Genomic DNA, 19515 nt, shown 5'->3' on the forward strand with positions numbered 1-19515 from the left:
AAACCTTATACATTCAAAGTTATTGAAACCGTAAATTATTATTGTTTTTCATTAAAATATAACAATATTTGAAGTTCGAGTTTTACCTATACTTACGAAAATGTTATAAATAATTTCGTTATAAACCTAACAGGGATGGCCAAACTTTTTTTCATCACGATCTACTAAAAATATACTTCTCTTTTGAGGATCGACTTCCATAGGACAATTTTTTATCATGGAATAACTATAATTATTAAGAAACATATAGGGCCCCTAAAAATAAATTCTATAACATGATCGGCTTAGAAATTGTTTGCGGTCGACCGGTCTATCGCGATCGACTGTTTGGCCGCCCCTGCCGTAGAATATGAAATCAAATACCAAATTACATCATCATCTAACGAGATAAATTTTAATTTAAAATTCAATGATCTATAATCGTTATACTATCACAGAAATATAATATATATTATCACAATGCAAATAAAACATAATCACGTCAGATACGGTTGTCACCAATAAAAGTATTTTATTTTTATTATAGGAAAATGATAAAAATATATTATATACCTAATACGCGCATAAACCCATTAAAATATGTGAGAAATTCCAAATGTATTCTGAAAAGTTATTAAAATATTACTAAACAGTATTATACGTAGTTGTATTAAAAAATAATCGAGTTTTCACAAAGTAAAATCATATGAAATGAACTATATCTATAACTATATAAGTCGATTTACAAAAGGTAATAATATTATATGATATCTAAGGAAAAACCAAAATCGTACACTAATCTGGTGCAAATTTACTCGAATCGACCGTTAACCGACTCTAAATAACGAAATAGCGTTGTAGACTTTTAACGCATTATTATAATAATATATTACCTATTGTTTTTCACTACCATAATAATAATATTGTCGTTATATAAACAAGAAATAAAAACGAGCTAAAATCGCGTATGAGCGAACGCCTTGTCCGGTCGGTCGCCGGCAACAACTCGGACACGGCTGCGTATGAAACGACGACGTCCGCTACGAAATAGGTAGTCCGAAGGCGGCGGCGGTCACGTTCCCCCCGCCCTCCCTCCACCGCTCCACGACGGGCGCCACGCACACCGGTTCATTCATGCGTCGTCGTCGTCACCGTCGACGGAGGCGGCGGCGGCACACGAGGGACTGCCAGATCCGAGCGCCGACCGTCCGGCGTTCCGATTGGTCGACGGCCGCGGTTACGTTGTACGGATACGTTCACTCACACGCGCGCGCCGCGGACGCACGAATACGCGCGCACACGGACGCACACGGACGCACACACACACACGCGCCGGCACAGCGCGCGCACGTCTCCAGCCGCGTCGGAAGTTGTCGGGTTTCGGAGTGCGTTCGGTCCTCCGAGTCGGTCCGCTGTACTGTTCCACTCGCCTCCGAACGCGGATCGCCGCCGCAGTCGTAAATTATACGCTAGCACGTGGCCCCCACAGCCCCGTCCGACGGACACGTACGACGACGACGGTATAATATAATAATATTATTTATAATATCGCATTGTCGTATCATATTATCGTAATTTTTAATAAATTATTATTTTATTTTATTTTATTTTACTTTACTCGTTATTATTCGCGCGAGTGATATTTTTGTCGTTCGACGTACATCATAATATTATTATTTCGTATATACACACTATTGGCGAATTTTATTTGGCGAACGTTTTAAAATTTCGATTTTAATTTTTAATTTTTTTTTTTTTTTCGTGTTTCGATTTTTCGTGTTTTCGAGTGCGCGTTCGATTTCGTGATTATTTTTTGTGATTTTCCGCGGTCGGCCACAGACATTATGACGCCGTTTTCGAATGGCACGTTGGAGACCTGACGGCGTAATATCATCGTACATTATTATTACCCGTACTCACGCCGCTGCCGAAGCTCGTAAACCCGATACAGAGGTACCGTATAAAAAACAAGGTTCGTCGGCCCTCCGCGGGTGAGCTTTGTACGCGCCACAGACGCGCGGACAGCGGACGCTCCGACCGTCGTCTTCGGACAGGTAAACCGTCGCGCAACGAGCCGTGCCATCGTCTGAGCGCGCGCGCGCGACCCGAACCGCTTAGATGAACATGAGTTCGTATCAGTTCATGAACTGCTACCAGCAGAGCCAGCAGGCCCAACAGCAACAGGGCCGGGCCGTCACGTCGCCGGTGGACCCGCTGCAGACGGGCAACAGCCCGGGCGGCGCCGCGTCCGCCTCGGCCGCCGACTACTACGGACAGGCGGCCCAGGGCGGCGGCGGCGGCGGCGTGTACAACGCCGGGCCCGCGGCCGGCTGTTACTCGCCGCAACAGTACGCGTCGCAGTACATGCAACAGTCGTCGCCGTCCATGATCGACTACACGCAACTGCACTCGGTCAATCACCAGCAACAGCACCAGCAGCACCAGCAGCACCAGAGGCTGCAGGCGGCCGCTGCCGCTGCGGCCGCGGGCGCCCACCTGCAGCACTTGCAGCACCACGGCGGCGGCGGCGGCGGCGTCGGCGGTCTGCCCTCGCCCGGCGGCGGCGGCGCCATATCGCCCATATCGTCGGCGCTCAACAACAACGTGGTCGGCATGCCGTCCGCGGCCGGCGGCGGCGTCGTCCAGTGCAAGTACGAGGTGTCCGCCTCGGCGTCGGCCACGCCGAACGGCATCAGCTCTCCGCAGGACCTGACCACGTCCGCGGCCCCGCCGCCCGGCTCCCGATCGCCGCCGCCCGCCGTCGTCATGAAGTCCGTCCGGTCGTCCGGCGGCCCGGTGGCCGGTTCCTCGCCGGCCGCCCAAGGGCCCGTCTCGCAGACGTCCTCGTCGCCCGCCTCGTCCATATCGTCCACGTCGTCCAACGGCGGCGGCGGCGGCGGAAACGGTAACGGGCCCGCGTCGTCGGGCGGCAAACAGGGCTCCGGCCAGAATCCGCCGCAGATCTACCCGTGGATGAAGAGAGTTCACCTCGGACAGAGTGAGTACTGCACCTTATGTATCTTAAGTCAATATTACGTATATGTGTGTGTATTGATAGGTATATTACTGCGATTTCGTGTTATCTGTATAACTATATATACTCAAATTATCATTTTGATTATATTATTTTTTTGATGGTAAGAGTATAAAAAATGGTTGAATTCCGAAAGAGTCACGATAATCGGACGAAATAATATATTGTACGTATAGGTCGGTGCGTTTTCATTGCGTTTTTTATATCTTTAAAATTCGCGACCGTAAAAAGTAAAAACTTGAATCGTCGACATGTAGGAGAATATCTTTTTTTTAATATTGTGGGTACAAATTATAAGGAATTTAGCGATTTTAATTTTACGCATTGTCAAAACTTACACGTTTCGAAGAATTCTAGTCGTGAAATATTGTTTTCAATCTTATACGGCCTGCTGTGTGTGAGATTATATAATTTGAATATGTAGGGTAATTCGTAGTTAAATATCTCTTTGACAGAACCTGTTTATGATTACTCACATAAATCATCCCGCAGATATTTACTATTTTTATGTAGTATGTGTGCGTAATAAAATCTATATGCGTTATAAAATTATTAAACATTTCTATGATAACGTTTTTTATATGGTTCAATTTTTAAGTGATCTAATTATTTTAAATGTTACATAACTGAAAAAAATAATATATTATTGTTGACAATAACTTTATAATATGATGACAGTCTAGTGTTGGGTTTTCAATAATTTAATTGACTTTCAATTTATTACGAAATTAAAAACATAATTCAATCTTGAGTTAACGATTAGCATTTGTTTGAGTTTAAATTTGGATATTTATTGATCAATTTATATTAAATTAATCTTGAACTCTTTCATCTAATAAACATTTAATGTACATAAATATAATGATATAAAACAATTTATGGTAATAAAGTTATTGTGTACTCGTGTCTTTATTATGTAAAGATTGACACATGAAATTAAAAATCAACTCAATTATTAAATTAATAATATACCTAATTAAAAAAATTATTCAGTGTTAAAAAAATAAAATCTCAACTATTGATAATTAATTTTGATGTTTAACAAAAAATAAAATAACTAGGAATATTTTTTTTAAATTTCGAATAAAGTATTCATGTAAATCTGAACATAAAATATAATAATGTTCCGAATCATAAAATAATGTTAATTTAGAGTCAATAATATACCACCGAGGTCGTGAGCGGGTAGTTAAAACTCGATTTAAACACCGATAAAAATGTTGTTGCGGTTAAAAAATAATTTGAAAAAACAACCCTACTTCGAAGCAAACAATAGGACTGTAAAACGCATTAGCTATAGGCGTTAAAAAAAACCTCTAACGACGGTTTAATTGTTAAATTATTTCTTTTATATCAGTCCGTATCTGCGTATTAAACTATATATCGCGAATTATACGAGAATTATATTCACTGAAATTTGCCATAGGCACCAACGAAATGATTATGTATAAAATAATTATTATCGGCCAATGTTCAAATATTGTATACGATCGTATCGTATTATTCAATAACACGGTTGCCTGAAATACGTACGAAATATTATATTTATAGTAGGTCAAAAGTAAAAAATACTGTACACGAACTACTAATATTGTAAAATTAGTGGTAGGTAAAGTTATAATAAATAATTATTATCATACCTGTATAAGTAAAAATTCGAGTACTACTCGTTATTACCACTATTATAATAGCCAACTATAAAAAAATAAAAATCCAGTTCAATACCATGTTTAAAACATTATTTTTTTTTTCGTCAAATTCGAGCACCAATCTCAGCAAACTTAATTGAAAAATTATCGAAGTTTTTGTTACTCAACTGTAACAAGTCGGAAGAAGTGGATAGCATAATATATCTTCGTCGTGTCGGTCTCTTAGCCTTATTGGGTTATAACAAAAAAAGCACTACGAAATAAGATAGTATAATAACAGTAATAATAATATGATTTTTCTTCTGGAAGCACTAGCTGTTACTAAAGCAAATGAGGAAGTCAAGATGGCAAAACACAACTATATAATTCATTAGGTACTTATAAAATATACTCTTACCAAAATTTATATCGACCAACTCAAATCATGAATTTTTTTTATAATTTAAACACGGTTTTCATCGCATCTCATTTATATTTATATATTTCTACCTATACCTATTATACTGTTTAAATTGTTACATCAACCATAAGTCCAATGTATCTATATGATATATAATAATAAGTCAACGAACATATATAATTTGATAGTATCGTTATATCTTATATGGGTGAAAATTAACCACTACAGTTCTGTAAGATGGTGTAAAAAACACACAATATATTTAAAAACCTTAAAGCACCAATGTGCATCTTGAAAAAAAAAATATTAACATGAATAAAACCGGCAACCACTGTTCTTTGAGCGCCATCTGACTTTTTCTAAAAGTGTTTAATTTAGACTCTAAACAGTTTTGAAACGTAAATGTGTATCACAATATTATTATTATTTAGTGTAATATAGAATGAACTTATCGTCCGAATCATAGCATGCAAAACTATGTGTCTATATGATCGTACGCAACACATCCATAAAATGCATATAATCTATTGTACACACACGTACGCCAGCCAAGTGGATAAATCTCGGGACGCGTATTACATTGCAATATACTCGCATAATCACTGTACTTGTAAAGGGGCTTTTTTGATATATATACGCGTAGGATCCCTCGTTCACGCAAATAAAGTGCGTGATGATCGCCCAGTCACCCTTCCTGGTTATAATATAAGAATCCGTTTCGAGTCAAACATCGTCGTCGTCGTCACCGTTTTTCACGGTCCCTTTAACAGCATGTTTACATTTTATATTCGTGTACGGAAAACGCACCCTGACACACTTATTAGTCGATGATTGCCCCAGTGTGACTATATATAAAATTTAGTATATTCGTGTAGTACAACACTTATCAAAAAATTAGGCGTCTTCTATTCCATCTATCGTAAAATATCGTCTACAAAAACGGTTAATCATTTTTCCTAACTAATTATTAATCACGATTTATTAACTAAAATTTAGTGTATTGTTCATCAGAAATGACGATCGTCATCGCCGAATATATTCAAATTTTATACATCGTTGTACTAAATATTACGTTTTTGATATCAACGGCAGTTTTGTGGATTTTCAACATATCAAATTATGTGTATAAACTGGCCGTCGCCATCCAATCGTCATCAAATTACCATATCGTAACGTATAATCGTTGTGAACATGAAGGTCGAGTCTTAAAACGCCGAAAAACTCGGCTCAACGATTTCACGAATATCGAGACAATTTTCGTTACACCATTAACGTCCATATATACAGCGAGGAAAAAGTCGAGTGGAAATATATAACGTCCATAAAAGTTGTCTAAATCAATAAGTCATCGTGACTGCATGCGTAAATACGGATCCTGCGATCGTTGTCTATACTGCAGTTTCTGCACTATGATGATAATGAGGTAAAAACGCAATAACGTATAGGAAGATAATTTGAACATCAGGGCCGGTCTTGTATTTTTCTTATTACTATAGTCGCTGACGATATCCGCCATAATTACTATATGATTATAATAATATACGTCTGTCATCGTTGCGTAACGTGTATAATGAAGCTATATAACACAACACAATTAATTGTGTATCTATATAAATATTATAAAATTAAACTATTCAGAAGCGCCGTGTACCTATATAAGCATATACGTAATAGTTACTTTTTAATGATTAGTGATTATTTTATGATAATTCGTAATTGGTCTCAGTCGTCGGTCTCCTATTACACATACGTGTTGTGTTTACGCAGACATGTGCGTCTTTTAAACCACGCAGGAACATTTATTTTAAAACAAAACTTGGGCTCAAAAATACTAAATAGATACCAAAATCACATTCATACACACTTTTAAGCGATTCACCGACAAGCCCGACTTTTTTTTAATGGTGCAATTTCAGCCGTGATTTAGCGCCCAGCAGGTGTTCTGCTTTCAAATTTGAGTTACTTATAGGTACAATTAGACAGTATTATAATGTATCGATTCAAGTACTGTTTATTTGCGATCCAAAATCATCATAAAACGCTGTGCGGGTACAATGGGTGTACGCAGTAAGCGTATACGCTGCATTTCTATGTATATCTACACAGCGAATTCAAAAATCGTATTCAAGATACCAGGACCCGCGCGCATAGTAAAACCACAATTTTCGGGTTTTCTCCTCTATAGTCTGCACGATTGAACTAGCGCACAACTATTATTATAGGCAATTGTGTGCACGCATAAAAGTCGGGGGCGGCAGGTGTTGGCGCGTAATGGCTGTTTCCCCCTACGCCACGACCGCAATTTTTGTACCCGCACGAAAAATCAACCCTCACCAATACAATATAATGTGTATAATGTACATTCATTATATGAACGGTGATAAAAATTTTAAATAAAAAAAAAAATCAGACGAACAAAACCGTTTTCCGAATCGCGTTTACAATGTAAGGGGGTTAACGGGCCGCTCGGGGGCGCAAATTTTGGGCCGTCGGCTTCGATGGTGGTGACGACGGTTACATAATATACACGATGAGGGTCGTTCGGGTCCGGGTCGAGGCCGTCGCGCGTGCAGTTGTGGGACGGTCGCCTGTCAGTCAGTCGGTCGTATCGTCGTGGCGCTGCAGCACATATACGCCACTTTGTGTGTAGAGCATATAATATTGTATACCTATTAGTATTCCAGCAAATGGTGGAAATCCTCGTTTCTGTGTAGTAATAATAACGTAATATACGCACACGTGCAGTACAAAAAAGGCGCCACCGAGGTTGATAGACGTTTTGAAAAGAATTCGGAGAGGAAAAAATCAAAATTACTTGATATGGGTATGCCACTTGTGCCGACTATAAACAAATGGAAAATCGTTATTAAATAACTATTAACGTTTAACTATATAAAAATTTGAAAATATGGCGTCCGCAATTCGTACAGCAGACGTAGACTGCCTCCTATATAGGCTAAAATATTATGTGCGCGTAGACGAGTATGTTTTTACTATAATATCATATTGTGCTGTGCCTAACCGATCACACGAACAAATATTTTACAAATTAATATTTCCCACGCGATTTCATAATAATTACAAAAATGTGTCACTGCAGTGTTTATTTTATTCACTCGACATGAACACCAGCTCGGCATTGCGCAACTATATATTGGCCCGTGATAATAACACACGCACGCGCCCGCGTAATACGCGTCAAACCGTAATGACTTTTTCCATTAAACATTAGGTATACAAGTAATCGGCCGTCGATTCAGGAATGAAAAAAGGGAGGTGCTAAGACAATAAATCATATTTAATAACACGCGTCTGTACGCTGTTGTATTTATAGTAAAAAAAGGTGCACTTAGAATATTATTATATTATATATAATATATATATGTATATATTATATATATATATAGATTAGGTATATATTAGGTGCGTAATATTATCGTGGATTTAAATATTCATACTTATTTATATTTATATAATAAGAATAAAATAATTGTATATTTTCTTATGCGTCAGATGATACTTTACTTATAAATTATAAATACATAATATAGCCAAATTCGAGTCTTGCGTGTATCATTTAAATAAGATTTTAGTATTTTACTTATTACAAAAATAGGTATACCACGATTTAGATTACTTCAGGAAAGAATTTTCTATTTGCGATTACAAGATATTTGGGACGAACTTATGTAGGTATACACTATACTATACTATACTAACCTAACCTATACAGAGCGATCGAATCGTTTAGAAATACATTTATTTCGTACCTATATAAAGTAGTTTCTAAACTTTTTTAAACATTAAGCATGACTATAAAAATACAATTATATTTATATTTATCTATAATTGTATGCTTGTGTGCGTGTGAGTGTTTAAATTTTAGATTTTTCGTTTGTTATTGCATTTATTTTTACGACTTTCATCGTCCGTTTCTGAGCAAGGAGTAATAAAACGACATTTTTTTTTTCAAACACGCGCGTGTGACTTGTTTACTATGTAATATCTCGTATGACGAATGCTTGTGTACTTGAAACGTTATAAATATAAGCATACAGCGCCGTTATTAAATTATATCGCAACGTACGATGAAGGACTTGAAGATCTCGTGAAATAAGCGCGAAATAAAAGTTATATATGACTTGTAAAAACGAAAAGAATAAATAAATATCGTTGGGTCAGTCGTGTGTGTGACGGAGATGGGAAGCTAGGTCGGGTCTAGTCTAAACTTTTGCTTTCGACAAGGAAACGAACGATAGTAGTATAATAATATCACTAAGCGCGGCGCACATACCCATATATTATTTAATATATGTACATATTATAATATACTTAGTTGTCCGTAGTGTTTATACCGAGGTTTATACGCATATTACGTATATATAGTAATAATATTATACGTTCGTCTCGCGTATCAATAATTATTGTTTAAGTCTCGCGCCTTCGGGCACAGCCGCGGCGGCCGCCGCTGTACAGTACACGTACGAGTTCGTAATATTATGTATATGTATACATAGATATATTATGTCCTACCAGTCAGCTGTATACCATCGCAGTGTACACATTTATAAAAAAAAAAAAATGGATAGTATGCATCGTACAGGTATACTGACCAGTAATTATTGTAATCGATCGAGTCGTTGACGACGGGGGCGTTAATCCGCGTGTATACGAAAACCACTATAATATACAGGTACACATAATAAATATATATATATATGTATATAAAACAATACTGTTTAGATTTTTAAAATACCGCGAGATTGTAAAAAAAATATCATTGAGCTGATAGAGAGAGTATCTAAATCATATCGCGTAATACCGCACGTTAAATTATATTATTGTAATCTGTAATGCAGACATAGGTGTTTCCGACCTTCAATTTCACATTATGATCGTTGTGGCTCCGCGTTTTTTTAAGTCACTTTGTTTTTATTCGCGCTCTCGTATTCTTATTCGTGTGTACAATTGTTGTTGTACGGCAATTAGTAGTACGAAATGCGCTTTATACACGGACGAAACGATTAATTATAATTATTTTATATTTACACTTATACATACATTTATATTTATATATGTGCGCGTACATATGTTCAGAAGACGTGCGCTTGTCTATTATTAAATCTTCACGAAACCACTGAATGAAAACAGACGGAACGTAACCAAATTTTCCAGCCGTCAGCATACGAAATTCAAAAAATTTAAGTTGAAATAATATAGTAGTGTGGTTATTGAAGGTGCGTTTGCTATGATTTTTGTATTCTATCGCCTACAATAAATAATTTTAGAAAAAAAAATGAGTGTTCTTAAGATCATAATATCCTCATAAATTATAGGTAATTTGATTAGCATTGCTAAATCATTGTATTACATGTTTACATGTCATGCGTAAGATACATGTGAAAAAAACAAAAACTGTTATCTAAAAAGTATAATATAGTAATAATAATAATAAGATGTGCATTATTAATAAAACAAACTCACTATAGATAATATAACTGTGACTTGGCCACCACTTGGTAAACACCCATGTTGGCGCTACTCATCATTTCGGATGTTTGACAGCATTTATTTTTTAGTTAGACGAAACCAAAAGCTTAATTTGAATGGGCAAATTAAAATTCGTAAGTATTTTAAGAAACATCGTTGCTCATTATTAAATGTCAAAACATTTAATTACTATGTATAGTTCCTCTGTTTTTACTCGCCTTTGCAAAACTATTGAAATTTAACATATGGACTAATAAGAAATTTACATTTCACAAAAATTATACATACCAACCATTACCAAAGTTATTCAAATGTACAAATCACAGAAGCATAACGCCACGAGTTTTATGTAATCAGTCGTCGCGCTCTTAATAACATTTCAGTACTTCCTACGAGTATACTCGTATCAGATATTCAGAACAATCTAAAATGTTGAGTAAACTGACCTTCATAGAAATTTAAATTAAATTGTAATGATTAACATAATAATATAATCTTATATAATGCAATTCTAATTGATAATATTATTCTGCGTATTTAAATTGTATATTATAGGAAATAATTTGAACGCACTGATGGAATAAAATACATCGATGTTAGTGTGTAGTTTAAGTGCTGCACAGTATTATTAAAAAATAAATAAATATTTGAACTTTTATACAACTGTTGTGTACATTTAATTTCAAATTAATAACATAAAACAAATGTTATCCGATATATACAAATCATAAATCAATGGGAAATGGCACAATCTAGCGTAGATACAGCAATACAGCATATTAAATATTATCCATTTATTCTAAATATTATCTTAATATTTATTGATTTCAGCGACGTTACAAAATGATTTTGATCCGATTCGATCAACGTTTGTCATCGTACACAATTTACAATAAAATCCGAAAGTATGCGATAGTATCTCCTAGACTCAGGAGAACAAAAATTTATTATTGTAAGACTTGATCTAATTTATAGGTTATTATTACTCATTATACGGTACACATTGGACGAATCTAAAAACGACCACTATATTAATTATACTGTGTAATTAAACAAACGTGTGTGAAATTATATAACACATCGTTCTATACTTACTATAAAATTACAATGATTTAATACTATAACATATACCTACGAACGATAACGATCTTACTATATTATTCTAATAATATACTCGTAGTATACAACATAATGTAGTTCCATCAAATATTTTGTACAGTAAACTATGATAAATTAGTGTACGCGTACTGCAAGTTGCAGGTAGGTAGATGCAGAGTTGTAGTATGCACCAGTTTGTCGCAGAGGTCAATTTTGTCTGATTTCGTGCGTTAAAAATCATATTGATGTTAAATCTCATATATAGACCGTACGGATGCTGACCCATGAAAAACTCACATAATATAGTAGTAAACAAGAGGATTTTGTACAAACTTAAACCGTTTTAACGGTGCTTCGCTGCAAGCGCGACTACGCGGCTTATATCTCACGCCCGTGAAGATTCGGAAATAGTTTTCCGGCACACATGACTACGGTGTCCTGCAGAGGCGGCGTGCTATACAGAACGTATAGTCTGTCGCGCGTGGTGTAAATTATGCTAACGAAAAAAACCGACGAGAAAAAAAACCGCGTCCACACAAATGATGGGAGGAAAAAATACACGCATGTATATGCGGGAGTCGCGCTCGCGTATATATATATATATATAGGTACACATCACACGCGGCGTAAATAATGTGTTTTTGGCGATCGAGAAAAAAAGCGAAATAATAGTAAATCATACACAGAAGACGTTTTATGTATGCCGCCGACGACTGACTGACTGCGGCGGGAGTCAAATCGGTCAGGTTAAATGTGCCGTGTTACGCGCGTCCTCTCTTTTGACTAGTGCGCCAAAAAGGGGAGAGACGGCAGCGTGTGTTCGAGCATTATAATAAGTCGTACAATAAATTAAAAGGACAAAAAATAAAAATAAAGATTTAAGAAACGAAAAAAAAAAATTTTAACCCCAATTATCGGCGACATTATTATGTTACACACACATATCGTATCTGGTATATAATAATATGTAATACTGGGTTTTGAGGTCGTACGCCACTATCACCACTACCGCGCTACTATACTCTAATACGACTATAAACATCACGATCGCTGTATTATACATATTATTATTATACTATTATCGGCGGCGTGTAGAGCAGACAATCCGTATGGTACTACGACGGCGTTTTTAAAGGGGCCGACGACGGTGCGCGCACGGGGACCGTATTTTGTCGGCCGGCCGAGGACGTCGTAAATTATCGGCGGCGGACCCTCCGCCCCCGCCGTCGCACACGGCCCCGGTCGGGCGTTAATTAAATAACTGTAATGGAGATAATATTGAAACATACAACACACACACGCGTACTCCGTACACAGCATATTATATGTAGCGTTTAAGACGTATATTATAATAAACTACTTGTGTAACGTTAATGTGTGTGTGTGTGTTAAAATTTTCGATGAAGACGTTTTTTATGGACCGCGAGTATATGTGTGTGTACAATATATATTATATATTATGGTCGTAGTTGTGCCGCGGCGTGCCGGCGGTCAGATTCAATTCGTGTCGGAATGATTTAAAAGCGTACGTGCAACCGACAAATATAGATATATCGTATACCTACAAACACGCGTTTACGTTATATAAATGTGGCCGATATCGTTTCCGCCGTACGAGCAATAGTGTTGTTAATATTATATTTTATTTTTCTGCCGACGACGATGTCCTGACCGCACGGGTACCGCGGTATATATCGTATCATAGTCATCGTGTGCGTTTCAAACGATATTATTTATAATGGTAACAATAATAAACACGACGTGTCCGTAGCCGAACGGCCGAATATTTCGGTCTAATCGACAGCAAAAATCGAAAACCTACGCGAGTTATCGAGTTTCTTGTGCACCTATCTGCCGTGGTCGCGGTTCGTAATTGTTTCGAAGCGATTGGGCGATGGCCAATATTTTACTCAAAAAAAGTTAACGCACTATATAATATGCCCATAACTATCGGGTTAGGACGAGTAAATGTATACATATTTCTCAATAATATTATGTTTGTTTTCTAATTATGAATATTTTTGTCCAATGCGTATATGATGAATGAAAAAAAAAATTATACACCCATATGGCCTTACTATAAGATGATGACTATCGCACGATAAACCTGTAAGCCTCTGTGACGTCTATCGTCGTGTATTGTATTTATACCGATGAGCGATGAGCATCGATTCATTTATGCTTATACTCTGCAACTTGTCACACGCTAACAAAAATATAAACCAATTAACCATGTATTATTATTGAATACTTCAAAAAACTTTCAAAAATCCTGCAGATTTACTTTTAATAAAGGTATTACTGGTAACAATATACGCCAATACCAATAACTGTAACAATCTTATTATAGGTATAATAATTATAAAACAAGGAGTCCATTTATTTCTGTTCGGTAGTTATAATACTTCATATTATTAATTATTAGACAAGATCAATACGATATAAATTCTTCTGAGTTTCATCTAAAATGACAAATAGTACCTATAGTGACGTTTGGCTGAAGAGCATTAAGCACGTATGCAATATGCATATCATATTATTTTGTTAATATGTGCGTATGTTCTGAGAGTGGGTCATTTAACATTTTAATGGCATGTGGTCGAAACATTTTTTTTTTAGTATAATGCATTTATTAATAATTTGTCAAAACCGTTTCTGAGAACTGAATTATGGTTAATGTATTTTAATAAATGTTAAATAATATAAACAAGAAAATAAATAACAGTAATAATATTATAATGACTAAAAATATCTTTTAGTTTTTAAAGCAAGCGTAACATTATCATATAGTTACTCTATAAATAGTTATAACTAATAACTATGTAATGTATATTTTTTCATACCTGTACTGTTTAATACTTAAACTTTTATGTTAAATCATAATATTTCCGGTCATTTTTGTGTTTTAGTTTTTATCATTGCAGTTTCATAGGTAGACAGGGACTCAACGACATTAACATAACTACATGAAATAATTTTAAAAACCAAATACATTTAATTCTTTTTATTAAACTGTTCACGTGTCGCATATAATATTATAACAATTGTGTTATTACTGCACTATCTGTACCAATACTTGAAAGGACTTTTTCAACTACATACTTATCAGTTATATACTGCGATCAGACCACGCTGGACGTTCCGATCAGATTATATTAATCCCCAACCCCCGTAAACACGGTAATGGTGCTTAATTATCGCATTGTGGCTGCGCTCAGTTTATTTTTACGATGAAAATCGTTTCGTACGAAAAGCATACGTCACGCCCGCCGTACACAAACCAGACGGAAATGCGAACGCGTAAACACTAAACACACCTGAAGCAACGGTCCTCACCGACAGAATGACGAGACCACATAAAATATCAATAAAAATAGGTAATTAATAATAACACGAAATAATATTAATATTTTCAAACCTGAATTATTATGGTAAATGTCAGTATAATATATGCAACTGCGTGCTCGATAGTTGTTGATGATCATAATTTTACTATTTCTTAGCTACATAAAATCATTACTATAATATGATAATATATTGTAGGGACTAGTGTTACCTTGTACAATATTATGCACACATATTATTAAATAATGTGTACGCTTGTCGCTTCGGCGTTTGGTTCGCGTGATTTATGTCGTATAAAGTACTATAAACGACGAAATCAACGGATTTTTGTCTTTTTGGCGGCGGCGACAAAAGAAAGTTATAATTAAAACTTTGTTTGCCCCAAGCGCGCGTGCAAGTATGTGTGTGTGTACATAGTGTTCTGGCAAAGTATTTTTTTTCTTCTGTTTTAATATTTATATATATATATTATTATATTATATATACTATAAAACCGTTCAGAGATTTTTATTTTTTAAATAAGCGTTAGTAGTGTGTTTTGTAGAATGATTTATGTGCTGAACGCAGGCGTGGGCCATATAGCGTACATGTTCTCTGTATTAAACCAGCTACTATTATAATATTATTATGTGTACCACAGCACACACCCTGCGTTCAACAGTATGTCAGCCACTGATATGAGAGAACACACGTAATAATAATAATAATATTATTATTTAAATGTATATAAAATACTACACTGTGTGTAGGTATAACGCACTGCGCCGTACAAGTCTTATCTTCGGAAATGGTGTGATTATCATGTTTTTGCAACAAGACGCGTGTTATAAAAACGGTAAAACAGGTTCGAACTTTGGTAGTATTATTTAAGCGTCGAGGGAGCGTGTTCAGAGATGGCATAATATTTATAATTCTTAATTTAGTGTCAGTTAAAGATTTTATTTTAATTTTTTTTTTTTTTTTTAATAATTTTATCAGAAAAATAAAATGTAATGTAAAAGTATTCCCAAAAATTAAATTAAAAATAATTTTTTAATAAAATACAACATTACAATTAACTGATCATTTTATAATCTGTAATTTAGACTTTTAATCGTCATACTGTATTAATAGCTGTTGCCATATAATAAAATATTATCAGATGAAAAAGTTAAAAAATTAAAAAATATTTGAAGGTTACTTATACTGTTTCCTTCAATCAAGGATGAAATATAACTTTTAAAAAACTATATGATCTACAGACCTATATCAGTATATTATGATAAATACTAATATAATATATTACTCTACGTAGACAAACGTTGAATGATGACGGACGAATATAATATAGAAAATGTCATCGACGACGCAAACCGTCGCCACCCGAACAAAATGTCTGTCGCACGAGTTATTCGCCAATCACTAAAACGACTAAAACATATAATAATAATATTATTACATATAATAAATAATTCGTCGTACGAGTCATATGACAGTGCATATTATATTACCAGTTGTTTGATTTTTTTTTCTGTTTTTAAATTATGATTTTGTTGAAAACTCGGTTCAAGCGAATGAATTCGTTTATTTATTAACTTTTAATCACGTTGACGGATCGCCATAAAAATCTAGAGGATTAGACAAACACGATTTTGTTAGTATGCACATCTATGTATATGTATATTTAATTACATTGTGATTTATATTCAGTTGAATGAAATGTTAGTGCAAAAAACCATATGACATAAGAAGTAGAATGATAACAGGTACATGCGTTGTATATATATTCTACGAGTATATAGCTACGATGACATTTATTCGATTAAAGTCTAATCAGGTGGTGCATATTTTATAAAATTATAATGGAAAAATAATAAGATTTTTGCAATATTTTGCTCCCCAATTTTAGGCTGCGTTATTATAATTTAATACAATATTATCATAGTTTTTTTAATTTTTCATAAAAAATACTGACTCGTGGTTTCGATAGAAAATTGTCATTGCACTTGCTATTATATTATGTATGCGAAATAATAATATAAACATACATAATATTAGCTTTTATTAATCATACTGATACTAATATTATGTATTGTATTATTGTATAGATGATAATTGATACAATACGATTGCCGCCAACTTTCTTTCGAAATATCCATCCATAAATAATCTTCTGCATAATGCCAATATTCCTATTACACGCATGTAAATATAGTAGTGTATGTGAAATGTGCATACGATGTATACACCCGTGAATGACTTATTATAGCTTTTCTATGCATAAGTATAACCTGTATAGGACTAAGGGTGGTTCGCGAAAAAATACAATATGAACCAAATGCATACCGTTGTACACGAGTAGGTTAGGTACATAAATGTATATATCTGTTTACTATATAATAATATAGTATATACGTATTTATAAGATAACAGGCCGAGACGGATAATTAAACAACAATATGAATAGGTATTGTATAAATATAAAGTTAAAAAAAAACCGTATCGAAATACGAAAAAAATAATAATAAAAGAATAGGCGAAATAAAAATCAATTTTCTCCGGACAGAGTCTCGTTTTGTTTTTTATCGTTTGACATCCCGACCGCCGCCTGTGACCCGTATACCTATAAAATATATATATAGGTATATATGTATTATATTCTCCACGCGCGCAGCAGTGGCGGCTTACTACTGCTTGTCCCTTACAGTGTACACACGTACGTATATAATACACCACGCACGCAATCTCACGTTTGATTTACGATCACCGGGTGTGTATCAATTAAACCGTTTCCCTTTGGCCTGAAAAAACACACACACACGCGCAGATATTCGTATATTTACTCGTACACAAGCGCAGGGGACCCTAAAAAACAACGGCTCGAACCAATTCCCATGATGTTTTATCACTAAAAAAAAAAAAAAGTCCTGAGGTCTATTAGCCGCGCGAGAGCAACACCCCGTGGGAGGAGGGCGCCTCTTGCGGTACTTATCTATATATAATATATGTGTGTACGAACGTCGAGATATAGCTGGATAGCCGGCCACAGCGGCACTTATTCTTTATTATGCGCCTTTTTTTTTTTGCACTGCACCGCACTTTGGTCGTGGACAAGAGGGCTCAGTGCGCCAACCTAGGGGGGTGTGTTTGTTTATATATATCGAATATTATATAGGTATAAATACATATACCGCGGCGGTTTACACGGCCGTACACGTAAGAAAACGGCGTAAATTTCCTTTGCCCTCCCCACCGAACGTACAATATAACGCACAAACACACTTCGGGCGCTCGCGCGCGCATGCAATAATATATATAAACATACAACGACTGAGATATCTCCGGGTAGCGAGTGACAGCCGAGGAATCCCGGGCACCCAATCTAAACGCCATAAATTTCTTTTGGGCCGCCGCCACCGCCGGTGGTTTTTCTCGTCGTGCATGTGTATTTTATTTCTCCCCCGTATACACATATACTGATCGTATTATATACAGCGTATTATATTATGTACACTCGAAACAACAAGAGTGTTTAACCTTTTATTTTGGTTTGTTTATGTCGTTCGCACGTCGAAAATTGATTTAAAACACACGCCGCCGTGTAGATTTTTATAATATATTATTATTGTGTATAATATAGAAGCAACTGGTAGTCTCGGCGCGATCCGAACAACACGAGTAAATGGGTTTCATTATATATAAGCACAAGACCGCGTGCGATGAATTCGTCGGCATAATAATATCATAATAATGTATAATAAAATATTATGCGATTTGTTTGAGCTCTCCAAAGGGTGAGGTGAACTACCGCACACGACCAAAGGCGAAATGACGCGCTCGTAGTGATTTACGGGCGTTGCGTACGGAGGAACAAACCAGTACTACCGGTGGCGCGATCGCGGTAATTACCGCGCGCGGTAACTTTTCTCCGGGCGTTTGTGGGGTTCGTGTCGCACAAGTGTTTACCAATACGGTGACGATCATCAACTCCACTAAAATACGTTGTTAATACAATAATACGTTACACGCAGAAAATTATACGTAATAATATACGTTTTTTATTTTATAGGTATAAGTCGTATATTGTGTACACACACTCGCGTTATGTACCACATGTCGACAATATAATTCGAATGCGCGTGTGACGTACTCGAAGATAATTTCTGGTTTTTATTTCGTCTCTCTCTCTCTGTTTATGGTTTATACCACCGTCTGTCCGACCGTCCGCCTGTCTGTCTCGTCTATCGGATATCGCGTTTATCCTTAAACCGTCGTCGTAGGTACACTGTCGGTGTATATTATGTAATATGTACATGAAGGTATACGTACATGGACAGTCGTCCGAGTCGGTTGAAGGTGATTTATTGCGTGTGGTTTCGTGTAGCGCTGCGCAGTCACATTATTCATATAATCCGGACGGACGCGGACTTATTATTGTAAGCGACCGTGTGCAGGATTTCGGTCGAGACTATGTGTGCGCCGGTCGCGTTCACAGTTTACAATTTACAATTATAATTTTATTTCGACGGAAAACGGCGCGT

The 19515-nt window shown here is 36.0% G+C and overlaps 1 protein-coding gene across 1 annotated transcript in view; it reads left to right on the top strand.

Annotated features, from left to right (window-relative positions):
- Positions 1–1265: 1265 nt before the first annotated feature.
- LOC114128129 (homeotic protein Sex combs reduced) overlaps positions 1266–19515 on the top strand; it is a 30079-nt gene continuing 11829 nt past the window's right edge. The window contains exon 1 of the mRNA XM_027992566.2: positions 1266–2977. Coding sequence (XP_027848367.2) covers positions 2098–2977 — 880 coding nt within the window. The 5' untranslated portion in view covers positions 1266–2097. The remainder of the gene's footprint in view (positions 2978–19515) is intronic.

This window comes from Aphis gossypii, chromosome 1 (assembly GCF_020184175.1).
Source record: "Aphis gossypii isolate Hap1 chromosome 1, ASM2018417v2, whole genome shotgun sequence".
Lineage (NCBI taxonomy): Eukaryota > Metazoa > Arthropoda > Insecta > Hemiptera > Aphididae > Aphis > Aphis gossypii.